Genomic DNA, 21,049 nt, shown 5'->3' on the forward strand with positions numbered 1-21,049 from the left:
TCAGGGCACCGGGTCCCCAGCCAGGCTGCACATGAGCCAGGGGAACTCTTGGTGTCTCAGCACCCCACAGCCTGGAACCTCATGACTGGGGTGCAGGCTCCCAGAGATGTGGGGTGAGCCAGTGAGGGATAGAAGCAGTCTGCCTCACACACTCTGGGGTTGTAGTTCTCCCCAGAGAAAGCCTGGTAGTCAGGGCTATAGCAATCCCTCAATGGCCAGGACTGAAGGGTGAACACAGCTCTGTAACCTGCCCCTCCATCCCTCATCCCCCTCTCAACCCTGCCATGGTTCCTCGGGGCGCTCTGGAAACTGATCCCCTCACCTGGAAGGACCACCCTGACCCAGGCCTCTTCGCCTCTGGGAAGTTCACAGCCTCGTGAGGCTCAATTTCCAAGCAGATGGTTCAGAGACCTTCTCATGAAACCTTCAAACACCAGCTTGCAGGTATCCCAGCATGTGGATGGCGAAACTGAGTCCACGAGTTCAAGGGGCCAAGCTGGGACCCTCTACCCAGCCCTCTGACAGTGGGTATCCAGGATCAAGGCAGGCCTCACTTGATGAGTATGAAAGGACAGTGCTGGCCCGTTAGCCCAGGCTGGAAGGGTCTTAGAGAGGAGGCCAGGAGGGAGGGCTGCCTGGAGGAGGGGGCCTGGGCCTGCAGGCCCGGAAGAGTTTGGATGGGGAAGGGAGGAGGAGGCTGGATGGGCACAGTAGGAGCAGATAGGGTGTCGGGGGGTGGGGGAGACTCTGTGGGGAGAGGGGAGGACAGGCGCTGCAGGTCTCCGAGTGGAGACGAGGCACTGAGGCAGTTCCGCCCACAGCTCTCGCCTCGGGTCTGACTTCTAAACGCCCAATTATCCTTAAGTGCATCCGATCGACCGTGGTGACTGGTCCCAGGCATCTGTCGATAACACTGTGCCTGCAGCTCCTGCTTCATCCGATGGCCTCCTTAGGGCTAATTGCTCTGGCATTTGGTCTGACGGGGACAGGAACAGCCTGATCCTGCCGCGTGTCAGGGCGTCTTGGTTCTCTTTCCAGCTTGGGGAGGGGGGGAGCTGGGAAGGGGGGCTCCATAGACATGGAGAAAAGGCTCTGCCTCACCAGGCCTGACTGGTCCCATGCCAAGTTCTGGGAGGAAGGAGGACACAGACTAACTGTCCCCTGTGTCTCAGCTTATACCCCAGCAGCACCTGGGACAGTCCTTGGCAGCATGAGGTCCTGAGGAACCCCAAATCCCAGATAGGTCCCCACTACCTCTCAGGACATGTGTGTCGGTCAGTGACCATGCAGACCTGTGTCTGCCCCCCAGCTGGTGCCCTGGGGGGCTACAGAGAGAGCTTTAGGGGAGACCAGTCATGGTGAGCAGTGTGCATTTATGTCTGTGTGCATACATGTGTGTGTGTTTGTGTGTGTCTGTCTGCATGTGTGTGCTTATCTGTGTGGATATGTATGTGCCTGTCTGTGTGAGGGCCTTAGATGCATGTGTCTCTGTGTGAATGTGTGTTTGTGTGAGTTCATGTGTCTTTCTGTCATGTGTGCATGTGTGTTTGCCTGTTTGTGTGTTTATACACATGTGTGCACCTGAATGTGTTTCCCTGAGTACACTGTGTGCCTGTCTGTGTGTACATGTGTTTGTGTGTGCTCCTGTCTGTATATGTGTGTGCCTGTTTCTCTGTTTATATGTATGTGTGCCTGTCTGTGTGCATGTGTACATGTGTGCCTATCTGTATGTGTATATGCATTTATGTGCACCTGTCTGCATATGTGTGTGCCTGTCTGAATGCGTGTGTACCTTGTGTTCATGTGTGTCTATGTGTACACGTGCATTTGTGAGTGTTCACGTGTATCTGTGTTGCACAGACATGTGTACTTACCCAGGCTCTTGTAAAAGGACACGAGCACTGCTGGGTGACAAAGCCCTTCTTCACCCTGTGTAAACACGAGTTCTTCTTGCAGCCAGGACAGGGAGGAGGGCTGCTGACCCCACTGACCTATGAGCCTGCCACAATTTTGTCACAGCAGAGACATGGGCCAGTGTCCCTCTGGAAGGACTGGCCAGGTGACTCAAGCAAAGCGCCTCCCTGGGCCCCTTGGTGGGCCTGGGCCTGGGGAGGCACTGAGAGGGTCAGGTTGCAGACAGGGATAGTGGGGGCTTCCTGGCCGGGCAGCCTCCTACCAGTCCCGCAAGCAGAGCAGCCACAAAGCCAGGCTGAGTCCAGTGCCCTGCCCTGCCCCACGCGGAGAACTGGTACAGACGCCGGGGAGTGGGCGCGTGTCATTATGAGCTGTTAAGCCTCCCGCAGAAAGAGGCCACGAGAGAGAAAGCGCTCCGCTTGCTGGAGCACCTCAATACCCCTTGATTGCCGAGGTAACTGGCAGGCGTCTGTGAGGGGCAGAGGCTTCAGCTTGGGGTCTGAGGGCTCTGCGAAGTGGGTGCTGACTTAGCTCCCCCTTTGTCCCTCATAGAGCCCAGAGCAGGTGAGGGGACAGCAGGAGACACTCAGACTGCACAAGTGCCCACCACCCTGGCTTGTGTGCCTCAGTGCTCTCCTTTCGTGCCCAGCGTTTTGTCCTGTCCACCCCATCCCATGGGGTGATGCCAGCCACTGTCCTCCCCAGGGGACCCTGTGTTCTCTTGAGGCCTGACTTTGGCTCCCAAGGAGCCCCTTCCCAACCTTGCCCTTCCTTCGGAGTCCCCACCATTCCTAGGCAAGGCACTGGTCACTGGAGTCTATGACATCCTTCCTCTTGCAGTCTGGGATCCTGAGCCCAGCCCCTAGGGATGACCGCCACAGCCCCTGGGGATGACCGCCACGGCTCTTGAAGACAAGGTCTGGGGAACTGGGGTCGTGGGCACGTGATCCAGAGAGACAGCATGGGCCTCAGTGCTTTTGTCTATAGAATGGGTCTATCTGTAGGCTGGTGAGTCAGGCCATCCCCCAAGGGCTCCAGTACTGGCCATAATAGAGGAGAGACTCTCCCTGGGATGTGCTGATTGCTGACCACAGCCCGTTTGGCCTTTGGGAGGGTCTTTGGAGAGAGGCAGAGTCAAGAGGAGGAGGGGCACCTGGCACGGAGCATAGCTTGGGCTGGGAGGGTAAGTGTGCTGACCAGGCGCCGACTTCAGTGGCTTCCAGGAAACTCTCGGCATGAGAGTGGGGACAGGTTTAGAGAGTTGGATGCCCTTCTGTGGCCACAGGGGCCTTAGACTTGGATGCAGCTTGGTAGCCAGTCCTGGAGAGGCAGGTGTGTAGGGAAGGCATCCCAGGGTAGAATGGGCAGCAGACAGGTGCCTGGATGGGCTGTGAGAATGACTGTGAACAGGGGCAGGAGGCTGAGGTGATGATAGGTCTCCCAAGGGCATGCAGGGGCCTCCTGCTGTCAGTCCTGGCCTGGGTGCTAGGTGTGGGTGCCTGGGCCCAGGGAAGGGTTTAGAGAATGTAACTCCCCAACATCACTCCCACATAGCTTCTGTGCCAGTGCGCCCAGCCTAGGCAGGGAAAAGCATTAAAAAGCAATATTTATGTCAGCGAGACATTTGCTAAAAGGTTAAACCCACATCTGCAGGGCTGCTGGTGATCCTCCCGCATGGTGTTTGTTCAGTGTGCCCCCTCCCGCTCTGCATCACTGAGCAAACGCCTGGCTGGTGCAGCCGGTGCCTTGCTGAGGGATCCCCAGCAGCCCACACTGGAGGCTTTGCAGGGAGCAGGGAGCTTGTCCAGAGGCTTAACAGGCCTGGGTTCTGGGTGTGGAGGCTGGGTCTCCCTGGGGTCCACTGGGGCTGGTGCCCAAGTACACAGATCTTGGCTGACTGAGGTGCAATTGGCCCTCCCAGCTCAAGGTGGCCACTCCTAGCACATATCCTAGTCCCACTCTGGGCTGTACCCCAGAACACCTGATCTTTTGGACAGAGTCTAGGAGGTGATACTGGCCAGGGTTGTTGCTGGGCAACCAGAGGCAGGAGTGAGCCAAGCCTGAAAGGTTCCTGCCACCCCTTGCCCCCACCCAGGAAGTGTGTAGAGAGGAGCAAAGAGACAGAGGGGAGCAGAGGAGGGAGAAGCTGGTAACATGACAGTGCAGAGTAAATGGCCACTGAACGGAACTGGGTTTTGTGGGGCATGTAGGAGTACACCCAGAGAAGGTGGGTGAGGAGTAGCATTCCAATCTGGGTACCGCAGAGCCCCAAACCTTCCTGGAGCAGGAGTGGGAGTCAGGGGGTGAGAGGATCAGCAGGGGCATCTTTCCTGTTTATTGACTGAGCATTCAGGCTGCTTCTAGAGGGCAATGGGGAGCCAGTGAGGATTGTGGAACAAACGTGAAGTATGTGGTGAATTCCTATGGGGAGAAGTCCCAGGACCTTTGTTTGTCAAAGACAGCATTAGGAAGGGAGGAGGCCGGCAACTGTGGCGAACAGAGCGAGCAGTTTCTGAGGGAGCTGAGTGATGCCTGGGAAGTGGACCAAGGCCACATGGTGGCCAGCCAGGTGTGGAGCTGTGGATGGGGAAGGGGGAGTTCAGGGCCAATGGCTCCTTCTGTGTCCAGCATGGGGGCACCAGTGCTCTCAGGGTGAGGGCTTCCCTCTCTCTAATCTGCTGTTTTCAAGTGGGCTCTGGCCCTTGCCACTGCTACTAATCCCACAATGTCCACAGGACAAGGGACACCCGCTTCAGGTCTCTTTAGTGAGAGTGGGCACCTTACCCCAAAGGGCCTGAGCAGCTTCCTGGAGCCATCCGCACACCATTGCCCAAAACTATACTCTGCAGAAAGGGACCAATTCTGGGGAGGTGGGCTGGCTGAGTGGGACTTGCCTGCTGTCCCCTCCTTGGTTTCCTTGGAGACCCCAGAGTGAACACTGGCCCCTGGCTGGGAAGACGGTGCAGTAAGTCTTTGTGCATCTGGGGGTGGCAGCAGCTGGGAGAGGTGGGCAACAGATTGCTGGTCGAGGGCTCTCAGGCAGTCATGGGAAAGCTGCTCACCTGAGGGTACTCTTGACCCCTTGCCCAGGGGCCAGCTGGAGACAGGGAAGCAGCTTGTAGGGGGTTCTCTGAGGGGTGAAGGAAGCCCGGGACCCTCAAGGCTAAGGGAGAGGCATGCCCCAGGGAGGAGTGGTCAGAAGGCCCCAGAAGACCGGAGGCAAGAGGCCATGGGGTAGGCAGTTTCTTGGGTCTCTGTGGACACCCTGGAAAGGACTGAAAGGAGAGGGGTAAGGACTTGAAGAAACAAGTAAGACTTTTCCTGGAGACACACTACAGGGACAGGTCCTTCTGGAACACTGTGCATCACAGGACCTGCCTGAGAATCCAGCACGAGGGCCAGGGTGGCGGGCAGCTAGCACACTTAATTTCCCTTGTGGATATGGGTATACCCTGGGAAGGAATTTGGCGGAGATGGTGTGGGAAAGTCAGAGGACAGCCTGCTGCCCTCTTGGTGGGGCGGAGCCGGGGATAGGAGGAGGGAAGGGGGTCTCTGAGCTCACTTGCCACAAATATGCAGGTTTTTGTGAACATGCACCCATGGGGAGCCCAGCATAGCCCCTCCCACACACCCCAGGTTAGGCTGAGGGCTCCACCCTCTGTCCCCTGCCCCGCACAGCCTGATCCAGCCCCTGGTCCTCACGCCGCGGGGCTGAGCGTGATTCAGAGGCAGGTGCCTGTGACAGAGGATGCAATTAGATCTAATGGGACGGAGCCCTTTCTCTGTCGCCCTTGCTTGTGCCCACCCCCGCCTCCCTCAGGCACAGCAGGCAGGGAGAGGAGGCTTGGGAGGTGGGAGGTGGGGGACCCAGAGGGGCTTTGACGTCAGCTCAGCCTTTAAGAGGCCGCCTGGCGAGGGCTGTGGAGAAGCAGCTCCAGACTACCACGCGGAGTCATGCCTACCCCCAGTGCTGCCTCACCACAGCCCAAGGGCTTCAGAAGGGCTGTCTCAGAGCTGGATGCCAAGCAGGCTGAGGCCATCATGGTAAGAGGGGCATTCTAGCACCCAGGGGTAAGCTGGAGAAGCTGCTGTCCCCATGGGCTGGAGGGCAGGCTCAGGCTGGGGAGTCCACCAGGAGTTCAGGACCCCAGTTGGTGTGATTTCTGGCCCTGGGATCGGTGTGGGTCCTGGCCCTGGTGTACATTTCCCTGTGCCCTGGCAAGTGTTGTGCTGTGTCCTGCTGGACTCTGGGTGTGAGAGATGGTGTCTGTCCTCCATACCAGCCTCTCTGGGCTTGTGTGGGCCTCTGTGTGTCCTGTTTTGTGAACCCAGGAAAAAACTCCCCTTGGGGGTCTTGGAAGGGAGACCCAGGGTCAAGACTGTCTGTGGCTATGAACAGGCAGAGACCCCGCCCACCTGCTGCCACCACCTGCCTTCTCTGCCCACCTGCCCTGTCAGCAGGTCAATGGTTTCCTGCCTGGAGAGGGAGCTGCTGGCCCTTCCCAGCCCTGGCTGCTGCTCATGGCAGGGGTCCTGGCAAATGGGACCCAGACCCAGGTTCCATGGCCCTAGACCTTAGGCCTGGCTCTGATTCCTTCCCCTCCTACCCCTCCCCCCCTTCTGTTGTAGCTGTTGCCTGTGGGCTCAGCATATGTGAGCCCCAAGGACAACGGTGCCAGGGCAGAATTCTGACCTGCCCTCTGCCAGACTGGACAATTGGGACTCTTCAGGAACCAGCACAATCCGCTCTGAGCACATTTAAAGACCTTAATGAAAACAGGGTGTGACCTGCAGAAATTTAATTTCCAGGCTTTTCTCAGGGGATGACTGTGGGGTGCAGAGTGCCCTCTTCAGGATCCTAGTCAGATGACACACCCTAGGGCCACCTTCGGCCACCCAGCCTTGTGGCTCATGCCAGGCTGACGCCACAGCCCTGGCTGGGTCCAACAACACCCATCCTGAGGTCAGGAGGAGGATGCTGAAGGGCTCCTTCACCCCTTATTGCAAAGACCCCAGAAGCCCAAGGAGGAACCCGTTCTCTCTTATCTGGGACCCAGAAACTCTTTGGAAGTTTAGCCCCAAGTCACGAGCCCAGGCTCCTCTCGTTCCAGGCCTGGGAAGGTCTGGGTGTTAGGGGGCCAGAGATATTGGGATCGCATAGACACGGGCCAGCAGTGGTTGTACAGAGGTGACCTGTGCCCAGTGCTCTGATGATGGCCGAGGACAATGAGGGAGCCAGCAAGAGGGTGGCAGGCCTGCAGAAAGGGACAGGGTGGCAGGAGGACTTTTGATAGGGAAGACTCCAGGGTAAAGACACAGTGTGGACAGGGCACCAGGAAGAGAGCCACCTGTGCCTCTGGAGGTGTGGGGAAAGGCCTCAGCCCCATGTCTCTCCAGGAAGGCCAGGAGGAAGAGGATATTACTGTGATGTAGTAGGGTGGCTCCTGCCTGAGCCATCTGCCTGCCCTCCTGGTGCTCTGCTGTCCTGGGGCTCTGGCCACCTGAGTCACCCTTCTCCCATCACTAATCTAGTTAGGGCCAGGTCTAGGGACAGGTGACCCAGCATCTCTGTCTCAAGAGGCTGGTGGCCAAGCGCCCTTCCCTCAGCTCTGCCATGGCTTCCAGCATCATCGGGCCTGGCCCCCCAGCCCTCTGTGTCAGGATGGGCAAGCAGTGGGGTCAGTCACCTGAGTTCGGTCCTAACCCTGCAGGCACACAGAAGGTGTTCAACAGTGTGCTTACTTCTCCTGCCCCCCGCCCCCCTCCACCCCCGCCGAGGGGGCGCACTGAGCAGCCTGATCAGGGCCCAGGCCCCAAGGGCGCGGTGAGCAGGGGCTGGAGGACAGTGGAGCTGCAAGTGTGTCCCTGTTCCTGTAGTCCCCACGGTTCATCGGACGAAGGCAGAGCCTCATCGAGGATGCTCGAAAGGAGCGGGAGGCAGCGGCGGCTGCAGCAGCAGCAGCTGCTGTGACCTCCTCAGAGCCTGGGGACCCCCTGGAGGCTGTGGTGTTTGAGGAGAAGGATGGGAAAGCTGTACTCAACCTGCTCTTCTCTCTGAGGGCCACCAAGTCCTCCTTGCTCTCACGGGCCGTGAAGGTGTTTGAGGTAAGGCACATGAGCTTCGGATCCCCGGGGCAAGCAGGCGCTATCCTTGCATGGACAGTGGGTCTGTGCACCCTGCAGGACAGAGCATGGCTTCCAGACAGCTAAGGGCCATCTGCAGCCTTAGTGGTGCCCGTGGCACCTTCTCCATCCCCCCAGCTCCTGCACACCCCTTACCTGACACGCGGCCTGGGATGAGGGGGACTCCCAGCAGGGCAGTCTGAAGAAGCCACATGTTCCCCCACCCACCCACCCCTAAGGGCCGGTGGCTAAGGTGGCAGCTGATTGCATTACTGCTCTGGCTGGTGACCTGGCTCCCGGAAGAAAGTCCCAAATGACATTACAGCCAGACTCCTGGCTATCTCCAAGACAAGCTGCATGGCCCAAGGGTCTTGTTGCTGGGTAACAGGAGGTGGAGGTAGAATGGACTCTGCCCATCAGTCCCTAGATGCCCAGTGGTCACTCTGTCAGGGCCTGTGTCCTCAAAACAGTAGGGTCCGGGGCCAAGCGGACACAAGGAGGCCATCAGGGAGGTGGAGCCTCCCACCAGCAGGGTAGTCAGGCTGTCTGGCATGGCCTCAGGACACGCAGACATGTATCCAGACAGGGGATCAAGGGCACATAGCTGGGGCAGCTACTGGGCGGACGTATGAGATGAAATTCAGCTTGCCAGAGGCAGTCCTGAGCAGGTGGCCAGAGTCTGGCATGAAGCTGGAAAACAATCTCGTGTGTCACACCGCAAAAGCCAAGAGCAGGACCAGGCAAGCTGACCAGGCCTTCTGCCTCCATCTTGCTCCTTCCCATTGCTCCTGCATCTCCTTCTGTCTGTCCATTCTTCTCTCCTTCTGCCTCTCCATCTCTGTTTCTCTCCTTGTCTTCACTCTCTGCTTTTGTTCCCAAAGACATTTGAAGCCAAAATTCACCACCTGGAGACCAGGCCGGCCCAGAGGCCTCGGGAGGGGGGTCCCCACCTGGAGTACTTCGTGCGCTTCGAGGTGCCCAGCGGGGACCTGGCCGCCCTGCTCAGCTCTGTGCGCCGTGTGTCAGACGATGTGCGCAGTGCCAGGGAGGACAAGGGTGAGTCTGGTTTTCTGTCCTTGAATGCAACTGCATGACCTTGAGGCATGGGGGGAAGAGGTTCCTGCAGGGGAGCACACAGTGTCCACACAGTGGAGCCCTACTGGTTCCACCCTTCTTCCAGTTCATTTCCATATCCACATCCAGTCTGGGACCACCTGCAGGGACCTCTGCATGTCACAGCCCCAGCAGCTTCTGTACCCTCAGGGGGTCCTCAGGGGAGGCTGTGTCCCAGATGAGGGAGGTCACCCACAGGACCATGCTCACTCAAGCCCTTTTGCCTCTGTCCTCTGTGAAGTCCCCTGGTTCCCAAGGAAAGTATCAGAGTTGGACAAATGTCACCACCTGGTCACCAAGTTTGACCCTGACCTGGACTTGGACCATCCGGTGAGCCTGTAATTCCAACGTCTCCTGTCCTGACTGTCCTATATTCACGGGCATTGGGGGTGGGCATGGCCCAGGGCTGATCCTGGACAGGTCCGTGTGATTCCTCCTGACTGGCACATGTCCCTCATCACCAGGGCTTCTCGGACCAGGTGTACCGCCAGCGTCGGAAGCTGATCGCTGAGATTGCCTTCCAATATAAGCAGTAAGGGGCCTGAGGCCTCGCACTGGCCCGAGGAGGGCGGGGTGGCAGGAAAGGAGAGGGCAGGGGCCATCTTTGCTGCCCACATCGTCACTTTACCGTGACTGTGGCTGGCCACTTGGACTCCGGTCTCTGTTCTAAGGCTTTGTGTATATCAACTTGACTGTCCCCTTCATGATACTCTAAGGTGAACACTGGCATTACCCCAAGTCACAGCTGAGGAAACTGAGGCACAGAGGCTAAAGCAGCCTGTGCAGGGCACAGTCAGCCCTGAGCTCACCTCTCTGCTCCCCCCCCAAAGCCCTCTCTGCACACAGCTGGCGTGTTCTATGCCAAGTGGGCCCCTCTCTCTTGCTCTTCCCTGTCCCTGGGGTGGGGGTTGCGATTGACCGCTGACCTCTTCACAGGGGTGAACCGATTCCCCACGTGGAGTACACAGTGGAGGAGATTGCCACCTGGTGAGGTCCCCATGACAGCCACCTGGGGTAGGGCAGAGCAGGGCAGGGCATGAGGCGGGCCAGGGAGGAGACAGCTCCCAGAATCTGTGTGAGGGTCACCTCCAGAGACATTGGTGCAGGATGGGAGACCAAGGCCAGGTGGAGGAGGGACCTCCTGAGGTCCAGAATATCAGGTCCTTCCCCAGGGACATCCCTACTGCTACTAAAATCACCACCAGCCACACTCCCAGTCCGTGGAGGAGCACGGCCGTGAGAGGAGTGGGAGGCTGTGGGGAGTGGGCAGGGCACCCACGGGAGTGGGTACAGGCAAGACAGCCCTGAGAAGAAGCAGTTTCTTGAGCCCCTCCGCCTGTAGGAAAGAGGTCTACACCACGCTGAAGGGTCTGTACGCCACTCATGCCTGCCGGGAGCACCTAGAGGCTTTCCGGCTATTGGAGCGCTTCTGCGGCTACCGGGAGGACGCCATCCCACAGCTGGAGGACGTGTCACGTTTCCTGAAGGGTACGGGATGGAGGACAGTACTGGGCAGGGAGGAGTCATAAGAAGATGCCTGGCACCCTGCCCAGCCACCCACTCACCTCTCCCGGTCCTGACCCATGGCCCCTTGCAGAGCGGACAGGTTTCCAGCTGCGGCCTGTGGCCGGCCTGCTGTCTGCCCGGGACTTCCTGGCCAGCCTGGCCTTCCGCGTGTTCCAGTGCACACAGTACATCCGCCATGCCTCCTCACCCATGCACTCTCCTGAACCGTGAGTGTGCCACCTACAACCAGGGGACAGCTTGTGTCACCTAGCCCACTACAATGGGGGCAGAGGCATGGAAAGGCAGAGGCCTCCTTGGCCAGGCCCTCCTTGTTGCTGCCCCGGGTGGAGGATAGAGGGAGGGTGGCACTTGCTGCCCAGCTCCAGCTGGCTTCTCTTCACTCCTGGCCTCCCACAGGGACTGTTGCCATGAACTGCTGGGGCACGTGCCCATGCTGGCAGACCGGACATTTGCCCAATTCTCCCAGGTGTGTCTGGGGCCTCGGGCCAGGAACTGGAGAGACTTGGCCAGGGCAGGGGCTGGTGGGGGTGGACACACCAGTGGTGCATGCTGTCTACCCTGGGGCTTGTCCCCCAGGATGGACAGTGCCCCTGTGGGCCTGTGAGACTTCAAGGTGATGGCACGCCAGAGGAGAGGTGGCTGAGCCAATGTGCAGACCACCCCTCCAAAACAAGGAAGCAGAGCCCTTTCCCTGGAGAGTGTCTGGGGGAGAGGAGTTCCCGCGGCCTGTGCTGCCACCTCCTGGCCCACATGGGAACAGTGGATCCTGGGCAGTGTCAGGGACCTCAACCTTGAGCACAGTGCCAAGACTGATTTTCTCCAGCCTTCAGTTTCTTCCTCCACCCACAGGACATTGGCCTTGCATCCCTGGGGGTCTCGGATGAGGAAATTGAGAAACTGTCCACGGTGAGTTTCTTCTGTAGGGCCCTGGGTGGGGGGGGGCTCAGGACCCAACTTCAGCCCAGGTCCTGCCTCCATCCTTGTCTTGCTGCCAGGCCTAGCCTGCCTATTCAGGTAGTGCCCTGGCCACAGCAAAGAGGCTGCCTACTGGGCAACAGCTGCCTCCTGGTCAACGTGCCTGACTGTCTGGACAGGTGTACTGGTTCACTGTTGAGTTTGGGCTGTGCAAACAAAATGGGGAGCTGAAGGCCTATGGTGCAGGGCTGCTGTCTTCCTACGGCGAGCTCCTGGTAAGACCCTCCCCGATCCCAGCCTCCAACACAAGGGGACCGGGGTCTGGAGGAACCAGGCTTCCAGCAGGAGGGACTCATGGGCTGGGACCCTAGATTCAGGCCCTCTTTGGGAGCCCAGTCTCCACTTAGCTCTGTCCCCAGGCCTCCACGGGACCCTTGCGGGAGGAAAGGGCACTCCCTACACACCACAGCACCCAGTTCCCTTGAGTGATTTTGTGGCCTTCCCAGCACTCCCTGTCAGAAGAGCCGGAGATCCGGGCCTTTGACCCTGACACAGCCGCTGTGCAGCCGTACCAAGACCAGACCTACCAGCCGGTCTACTTCGTGTCTGAGAGCTTCAGCGATGCTAAGGACAAACTCAGGTGGGCTAGGGCTTCTGAGGATGAGATTCCCCACACCCATCCCCAAGCCATGCAAGCCAAACCTCATCACCACTTGTGAGCAGGCTTAGCTGTGAACTCATTTCACAGAGAACACTGACCTCAGCTACAATGTCCCCCTCACAGCAGGCACACCCTCCCCAGAAGGACCACCAGGCAGTCTGAGGAGGAGACCTTCGGGGCTGTGGCTGCTGTGTGTGGGGTCAAGGCCAGGTTGAGGCCAGCCTTCTGAGTGCTGGCAGAGCCTGAGCTTTGTAGGGACTTGAGAGGCCTTTCCTAGCCCCCGGCTTTCTGAGGAGTGGGGTACTGTATGAGATGGGAACGGGTCAGGAAGGACCAGAGGGGCAGGGGTAACTGAGGGTTATGGGTGGGAGCATGGGGTCATGGAAGTGTGAGTTCCCAGGGCTGCAATGTCTGGCCAGATCCCAGGGACAGGAGCAGAGGCTGACAGGTTCATCCTGGTGAAGGCTCTTGTTGCTTCCCCTCCAGCCCTGTTGAGCACTGGGGAAACTGAGGCCAGGGGCTGCACCCAGCAGGTAGGGGAAGTTTAGCTCTAGACACAAGCTTGGGGACTGTCCAGGACATGGTCAAGGAAGGCTTCCTGGGGGAGGAGGACCAGCTGAGGAATGAGGCACCTGGCCAAGCCCAGCTTGAAGAAAGTGCTAGGCTTTTGTCCCTCGCCGCAGCTCTGAAGAAGGTTCAGTGGCTGTCTGTCCAGGAGGCTGGACAGAATGAGCTTGGGGGCTCAAGTGGCTTATAAAAGTGCCCCCTCATACTCCTGGAGGCTTCAGACCCTGCCCCCAGCTTGCTGGCCCTTCCCTGCCTCCTCCACAACCCCACCCGCTGAGTCCCCACTGCACTGGTTTCCCTCCACAGAAGCTATGCCTCACGGATCCAGCGCCCCTTCTCTGTGAAATTTGACCCATACACGCTAGCCATCGATGTGCTGGACAGTCCCCATGCTATCCAGCACTCCCTGGAGGGCGTCCAGGATGAGCTGCACACCCTGGCCCAGGCGCTAAGTGCCATGGGATAGGTGCACAGGCGTCCGTCCCCTGCTGTGGTCCAGGGTCTTGCCTTAGAGCCTTCAAGCCCTTCCCCAGCCTCCCTTGGCCCCTGCTCTGTCCCAGAGCTCAGACCCATAAGGGGCTGGGCCATGGTCCTCAGAGCCCTCCTGGGACAGGATGCCCTCCCACCCATGCTGCCCCTGGTCCCCCACTGACTCTCCTGCGCTTCTCAGCACCATGGCTGGTGTGTGTGTACCTGTGAGTCCTGTCCTGCCGCATGCGCTCCAGGGTCCCGAGTGGCCCTGCACTGCCCAACGCCATGCCTCTGTACTGTCAGCCTCCCTGTGTAACATTTCAATAAAGGAAAGAAAGGTCTCTGATTGCCTGCCTGGCCTCTGGGTCTCCACAGAGATGGCCTAGCCTGCCCAGCCTTGCTTGGAGGTCCCCCCACCTCCCTCTCCTCCCTGGCCAGGATCAGCCTCCCTGGGCACCCCAGATCAGACAGGAAACTGCAGGCCTCATTTCCCTCCCCTCCTGGAGAACTCTGTCAGCTTGCAGGAGGGCTCCCCAGGCCAGGCAGGAGGCAGGGGGTCACCATGGTACTAACTAGAGATGGTTCCCAACACAGGACTGAAAATCAAGCCCTTCCCTGTGCCTAAGGTCCTGGCCCCTAAGAGAGGGATGGAGGGAGGGGGCAAGACACAGCCACTCTGGTCCCTTCATCTCGTTGCACCGAACAGGACCCCAGAGCCAAGAGGAGTCTCCATGTGCTTCCCTGAAGTGTGGGCTGAAGGAAGGAGCTCGGCTAGGCTAGTTTCCAGGCAAGTCTCCAGGCCTCTGTCTCCAGAAAATGCAGGCAGGGAGTAGGTTATGGGCTCTAAGAAGCCCCCCAGATTCACAAGGGCCTGGCTGCCTTGCAGCTACAGCCTCAACTTCCTTCAGGCCAGGTCAGCCATCCCTCCTTCCCACGCTGCTTCTGGCCTTGCAGGGAACAGGCCAGGATTCCTGCACAGTGGCAAAGAGACCAGTCAGAGCCCTGGAGGCCTTTCCCTCAATCCTCTTCTGTCCTCCATCCACTGCAGCTCTGTCACCTTCTTTGTCCCTAGCTCATCAACTTTGATAACCCCTGCAACCCTGGAGTCAAACAGAACCATTCGTGAAGTGCTGGAGCTGGGAAAGAACTTAAGCCCCAGTGAGACCCAGGGAAGATCTGAGCCACACAGAGACCCCAGGGGAGGCCCTAAGTCACACTGAGATCCTGGGGAAGACCCTGAGCTACACTGAGAACCCTGGGAAGACCCAAGTCAAACTGAGACCCTCGGGAAGACTCTTGGCCACACAGACAACCTGGAGTAGACCCTGAGTGACACAGAAACTCCAGGAAAGGCCCAGACCCAGGGAATGTCCTAAGGCATACTGACACCCTGGGTAGGCTCAGAGCCATCCACACTGAGACCTGGGAAAGACCCTAAGACTGACTCCTGGGAAGAATGACAGTCACACTGAGATCCCAGGGACAACCCTGAGCCACACTGACACCCCAGGGAAAACCACGTTCTCCCCAGGAAGACCTTGAGATACGAGACCCTGAGGAAGGACTAGATCCACACTGAAAACCTAGGGAAGTCTCTGAGCCACACTGAGACCCCAGGAAAGACTCCCAGATACACTGAGACCCCTGGGAAGTCCTTCAGTCACACCGAGATCCCAAAGATGACAGTGAGGCATACTGAGACCACAGGGAAGATTCTGGGCCTTCTGGGACCCAGCAAAGGCCCAGAGTCCTACTGAGACTCCAGGAATGACCCTGATCACACTAAGATGCCTGGGAAGAACCTGACATACCGAGGTCCCAGGAAGGGCTCTGAGCCACACTGGGATGGCAGGGAACAACCTGAGCTACTGACAACAAAGAGAAGAACCTGAATCACACCAAGAATCTCCAGAATATACCCTGAGACCCTGGGGAAGACCCTGTATCTCACAAAGAGCCCAGGAAGAACCTGAGCCACATTGAGACTCTGTTGAAGGCCCTAAGACACCCTGAGACCTCCAGGAAGACTGTTAGCTACCCTGAGTTCCCAGCGGGGACTCTTAGCCACACTGAAACCCCTGGGAAGACCTACACTGGGACCCTAGGGAAAGCACAGAACCTTTCTGAGACTCTGGGGTGAATCTTAAGCCCCATTGAGACCTCTGCAAACACCCCCAGCCACACTGAGATCCCAGGGATGACCCCGAGTCATACTGACACTCCAGGGAGTTCCCAGGGCACACAGAGACCCTAGGGAAACTCCTTGGCCACAGTGGGACTCCAGGAAAGACCCAAGTCATGCTGAGACCCTGGCTAAGACCCTTGGCCACACTGATACCCAGGGTAGCACCTGAGTCACATCAACACCCTAGGGAAGACACTGAGCTACACTGAGAACTCAGGGAAGACCCTAAGTCACACTAATAACCCAGAATATACCCTAAGACACACTGAGACACTAGGGAGACCCTGAGCTATACTGAGAACCCAAGGAAGACTCTGAGTCATATTGAGACCCTGGGGAAGACCTTATGCCTCACTAAGAACCCAGGAAATGCTCTGAGCCACACGGAGATGCTAGGAGGAACCTGACCATACCGAGATTCCAATGAAGACCCTGAGACACCCAGGAGATCCCTGGGAAGATACTCAGCTACACTGAGACCCCAGGGAAGACCTGAGTCACACTGGGACCCCAAAGAAAGTCCACAGCCCCATTGCGACCCCAGGGAAGACTCTGAGCCTTGGTGAGAACCCAGAGAAGATTCTTAGCTACATTGACTTCCTGGGGGACACCCAAGTCACACTGAGTCCCCAGGGAAGACCCTTAGTCACACTGAGACCCTGGGAAAGTCCCTGAGACACCCTGAGACCTAAGTGAAACCCTCCTGCCATACTGAAACCCTGGGGAAGGCTTTGAGGCATGCTGAGTCCCCAGGGAAGTCCCTGGGCCATGCTGAGACCCCAGGAAAGGCTTCCAGCTCACTGAGACCCCAGGGAATGTTCTAAGCCATACTGGCACACCAGGGAAGGCTCAGAACCACACTGAGATCCTGAGAAAGACTCTGTGTGCCACTGGGTCCCCAGAGAAAACCTTGAGTCCCACTGAGAACTGTGGAAGGCCACCAGGGAAGATCTCCAGCCACGCTGAGACTGCGGACAAGTCCCTAAGCTACACTGAATCCTCAGGGACGGCCCAGGGCCATGCTGAGACCCCAGCAAAGATATTAAATAGCATTGGTACCCATGGGACTTCACCTCGCCCACTGAGACTCTTGGAACATTGTTAGTCCCATGTGTGCCCCGGAAAGCCTTAAGGCACACTGAGACCTTGACAAAGGCCAGGGGCTTCTGAGGAAGGGTCTGAGCCCTTCTGTCGTTGGAGGGGTGTGGGAGTTCATTTAGAACCCTGCAAGAAAGCAGTGAGACCCTAGGCAAGGTCCTGAATCCCAAAGGCCTTAGGAAAAGTTGCAAGCCCAGGTGAGGAGTGCTGTGAGCCCTACTGACACCGTAGGGGAGGCTGTGAGCTCACTGAGTTTGCAAGGGAGGCTGGAGCCCTACTGACACCTGAGAAAGCTCTGAACCCATTCCAGAACACTGGAAAATATAAAGTGCTCTGACACCCTGCAGACTCAGAGAGGACTGCAGGTCACGGACACAGTGGAGAAGCCCTGACACCCCTCTGAGAGCTTGGGGAAGTCCCTGAGCCCTGCTGTAATCTCCCCAAGTCTATCATTCCCTTCAGGACTCTGGGAAGGCTGTGAACCTACTTAGAGCCCTGGGCAAGACTATAAGCCCCACTGAGACCCTGGGGAACCTCTGAGCCTCATTAGACTCCAAGAAGGTCACTAAACCCCATTCATGCCTGGGTTTATATGGTAACAGTGAGGTCCTGGTGAAGCCTGTGATCCTGGGGATGTCCCTGAACCCCTAAGCTAAGCTGTGATCCCTACAGAGACCCTGGGAGGCCTTAAGCCTAACATCCTGCAGTGCGCGCTGAGCCCTTGGGAGATGCTCAGAAGAGTCCCTCATGTCACCGAGACTGTAGCGATGGCCTGAGTTCCTTTAGGATCTAGGGAGAACCAGGCACTGTGGCCACAGCTGAACAGCATTTGAGAGGCTGAGGCAGGAATTCCAGGTCAGCCTGGGGTTACATAGTAAGACCCTAGCTTAAAACCAAAAAACCAACATCCCAGGGAGGTTGTGACCCCGGCAAGACCTCAGGAGGGCCATGACCTTCACTGTGACCTTGGGGAAGGCTATAAGGTAGCAGGGTCTCACCTCCCTCCCACCTCACCTCCCTGAGGCCCCCTAGTGCGGTATCTTCCACCTTGGTCTTCCTGCTGAGAGGCCTCCCTTCCTGGGGGTGCCCACATGTTCCTGACTACATTATGGGGTCCTGCAGCACTGCAGTGGGGAGTGGAGAGCAAGGGCCCCCAACACAGCTCAGGCCCCATGGCTACAAAATCCTGCATAGAGTGGGGGCACCTAAGGCTGGGATAAGAGCAGGGTCTCTGCCCCTGAGTGTCCCAAGGCCCAAGCACCTGGACAGAGGGTCTTTACTGTCAGGATGAGGAGGAGGGATTGATGCTCAGGCAGGGGGGCAGGGATAGGAGGAGCACAGGCCTCCCAACCCTTCCAAGTAGAGGCTGGGGAGGGTCTCACAGCTGGAACTCCTTTGCCCAGGCACTATGCTAAGAGACAGGTGGAGGCAGTAGGCAGTGAGGGCTCCGAGGCATACGTCCCCTGGTAGAGACTGGCAGGGCCTCCAGGTGCCTGTCTTGGGGAGCCGGACACTGGATGGGATGTGCCATGGGCTCTCAGCCCAGGCCACCTTAAAGGGTGGGTGGGTGATGGGGCTGTGACCCTGACCTAAAGGGGTCTCCAGGATAAGGGGTAAGGGCTGACAAGGTGCCTGGATGTGGTGTGGTGCGGGGGTTCTTCTTCCCTCACATTGAAGATGGGAAATGAGTGCCACCCCGTCAAGAGTCACTCCATCAGGGGCCACCACGGCAAGGGCCACACTGTCATTTGTCTCTTGGTTCTGCCTTCTTTCTACCCCCGAGGGTGAGCTAGTGGGGGTCTCAGTTGGGGCTGAGGTCCTGTGGATGAGTAGTGCACAGGCAGCAAGGACAGGACAGTTCCCAGTCCCACAATGCTGGCTAGCCTTTGAGAATTGGAGACAGGGTCCCAGGGCTGGGGCACACAGTTCCCCCATCCCCACAGCTCTCCCTCTCCTGAACTAATGTGGAAAATGCTCAGTTGAGACCAGGGCGGGCTTTGTTCTCCTGCCGCAATCAGGGCCAGCCTGGACCGTCAGGTCCTTCATTAACACTCTAATGACCCCAGGGCCTGAACAGAGGTGCTGACGACCAAGGAGCTCTTCCTGCAGAGCCAGCACCTGGGAAATGATCCAGAAACTGCAACTTCAGTCCCCTGGCCATCTGCTGACCCCCCTGGAGCCCATAATGAGCCAGGCCAGCAGGGGCTAGGGATAGGGGAGGTGGACTCTGGGCTATAAAGCCAGAGGGGACCCAGCAGCTCCCAGCCCTGAGGGATCAGCTGCACTCCTGAGGTGGTCAGACAGCAGGTCTGTGCCCTCCACGCTGCCCGGCTGGGACTGCAGGGTCCTGGGGGAGGACACGGGCTCTTCTTTTGCTCTGGGAATCCTGGGATTGGGCACCTGCCCCTCAGCTTGCCTCAACTTCTGATCATCCTCCAGGTCATTGTCCCCCTACCATGGCCCTGTGGACACGTCTCCTGCCCCTGCTGGGCCTGCTGGCCCTCTGGGGGCCTGACCCTGCCCAGGCCTTCGTCAACCAGCACCTTTGTGGCTCCCACTTGGTGGAGGCACTTTACCTGGTGTGTGGGGAGCGTGGCTTTTTCTACACACCCAAGTCCCGCCGGGAGGTAGAGGACCCTCAGGGTAAGCACTTGCCACCCACTATCCCTGGCTGTCCTTGCCCCTGGAGCTCCCACAGTGCCAGGCACTGAATTCAGGGATGAATTTTATCATATAGATCACGTCCTGGGTGGTGGTGGTCTGGGGGAGGGGATACCCTAACCCACCTGCCTGCATGCCTGCTTGCCTGTGGGCACATACCCATAGGGCTCTGCGGAGGACACATGAACACAGTGGCTGGTGGGAGTGGGCAAGGGCCCTGCCTCCGAGACTCCTGGGCTGTGAGATTTAGAATTTGGGCAGGTCCCGGGTTGAGTACCAGTGGACACCTGTTCAGGCTTCCCATTGTACTGTCCTGAGACTAGGGGACAGTGGCAGAATATATGGGCTTTGTAGCCCCCTCTTTCTGTGTCCACTGGTCTACCCTCTGCATGGGCAGCCCCTGCTGCCTGGGCCCAGCCTGGGTGGGGACAGGATGAGAAGAAGAGTTTGACATGGGCGGATAGACACCCTGCTGCTCTGACTGGGCCATCTTGTGTCTCTCTGTCCCCTCGCTGCTGCTCTGATCCTCTCTGGCACCATCACCCCGGCAGTGGGGCAGATGGAGCTAGGTGGGGGTCCTGGGGTGGGTGGCCCGCAGTCCTTGGCACTGGAAGTGGCCCCACAGAAGCGTGGAATCGTGGACCAGTGCTGTACGAGCATCTGCTCCTTATACCAGCTGGAGAATTATTGCAACTAGATGCTCGCCTCCCTCTCCCTGCCATGAATAAACCCCGTCAATGAGCCCTGCTGAGTTGTCTGTGTGTGGGGGTAGTGGAGACTGGCCAGGGGAGGGTACGTGCTGGCCCACCTGCCTGGCCATGGCAGTCTTGGGGAACCTGCCTGAGAACCCCTTCCTGGTACTCTCTTCATCTCCTGCTTCCTCCTGGCCAGTTGGGTGTGCACACAGTCACCCACACTGGTCCAGTTCCAGGGCTTGGGCAATGGCTCTCCCAAAGTGTCCAGCACCTGTCAGCCACCCACAGCCTGTACACTGGGGTGCTAAAGGAGAACTAGGTCCTCCCACCTGCTGCTTGCAGCTGGAAGAGGAAGACTTTAGGCTCTTTGGGAAGCTGGGATGGGCAGCTAGTTGTTGACTCCTCCTTGCCCCATTGCACTGGGCCCTCAAGGCCCCAGCAGAACTTTGGGAGAAAAGAAGACTAAAACATTCTAGCAATTGCTCCCACCAGCCCTCTTCCCTGGTTGTTTCTAGAGTGATTTTGATGCAGTCCCTGTGGGGGTCAGAAGTTGGGCTGGCGATGGGTCCTGCAGGGCAAGGTGGAGAAGAGTTGAAAGGGTGCAGAGGTAGGACCTCCTAGTAGGACCCCTCTCTCAGGGCCATCCCAGTCCCTAGCCAGACACCCTAAGGGACTCACTAGTTCCTTGGAGGAAGCAGGCCAGGACAAATGGCCCCCATGGGTGAGGAACAGAGTGAAAGACCCCTGTAGACACCAGGCAGAGGCCTTAGAGCCCCACTCTCAGGCCCTCTCCCCACTGTGAGGCCCTGTGAACACTGCTCAGGAGACTGTAAGGCTCCCTGCCACTCCTCGGCCTCTCCCTCCAGCCAGGAAGGGTCTCTTGCTAAAGTAGCCAGACACCTAGCAGTTCCCTTCCCCATCCTGAGTACACTCAGGGCCAAGGTCAAAGCCTTAGACTGGGCCCAGATTTGGGGGAGCCATGACAGGAACCCCCTCTCCAGTACCACGGGCACAGGCCTCTGTTAGATAACCAGTCTAAGTGCCACCTGTCGGGCAGATGAGATCCCAGTGGGTGCCAGGGCTGATCAGGGCCTGGAAGGTCAACGAGTGACCCTGGCC

General features: G+C 58.4%; 2 protein-coding genes across 3 annotated transcripts; both read left to right on the top strand.

Moving 5' to 3' along the window:
• The first annotated feature begins 5,827 nt into the window (after window positions 1-5,827).
• Window positions 5,828-13,632, top strand: Th (tyrosine hydroxylase). 2 transcript variants are annotated; one of them, XM_074069737.1, is made up of 13 exons: window positions 5,828-5,958; window positions 7,792-8,019; window positions 8,919-9,093; window positions 9,392-9,480; window positions 9,615-9,682; window positions 10,087-10,137; window positions 10,469-10,638; window positions 10,748-10,883; window positions 11,074-11,143; window positions 11,527-11,583; window positions 11,772-11,867; window positions 12,099-12,232; window positions 13,127-13,632. In XM_074069737.1, exons 1-13 carry the CDS (start codon window positions 5,869-5,871, stop codon window positions 13,284-13,286), a joined length of 1,524 nt encoding a protein of 507 aa, XP_073925838.1. In that variant the 5' UTR covers window positions 5,828-5,868; the 3' UTR covers window positions 13,287-13,632. The 2 variants fall into 2 exon arrangements, with proteins under 2 accessions (XP_073925838.1, XP_020024408.1); XM_020168819.2 differs by having other exon boundaries at window positions 10,493-10,638.
• A 5,387-nt stretch (window positions 13,633-19,019) lies between these two features.
• Window positions 19,020-19,972, top strand: Ins (insulin). Its single transcript, XM_020168818.2, has 2 exons — window positions 19,020-19,217; window positions 19,787-19,972. Exons 1-2 carry the CDS (start codon window positions 19,031-19,033, stop codon window positions 19,930-19,932), a joined length of 333 nt encoding a protein of 110 aa, XP_020024407.1. The 5' UTR covers window positions 19,020-19,030; the 3' UTR covers window positions 19,933-19,972.
• Window positions 19,973-21,049: the final 1,077 nt, after the last annotated feature.

This window comes from Castor canadensis, chromosome 1 (genome assembly GCF_047511655.1).
Source record: "Castor canadensis chromosome 1, mCasCan1.hap1v2, whole genome shotgun sequence".
In the NCBI taxonomy this organism is placed as follows: domain Eukaryota; kingdom Metazoa; phylum Chordata; class Mammalia; order Rodentia; family Castoridae; genus Castor; species Castor canadensis.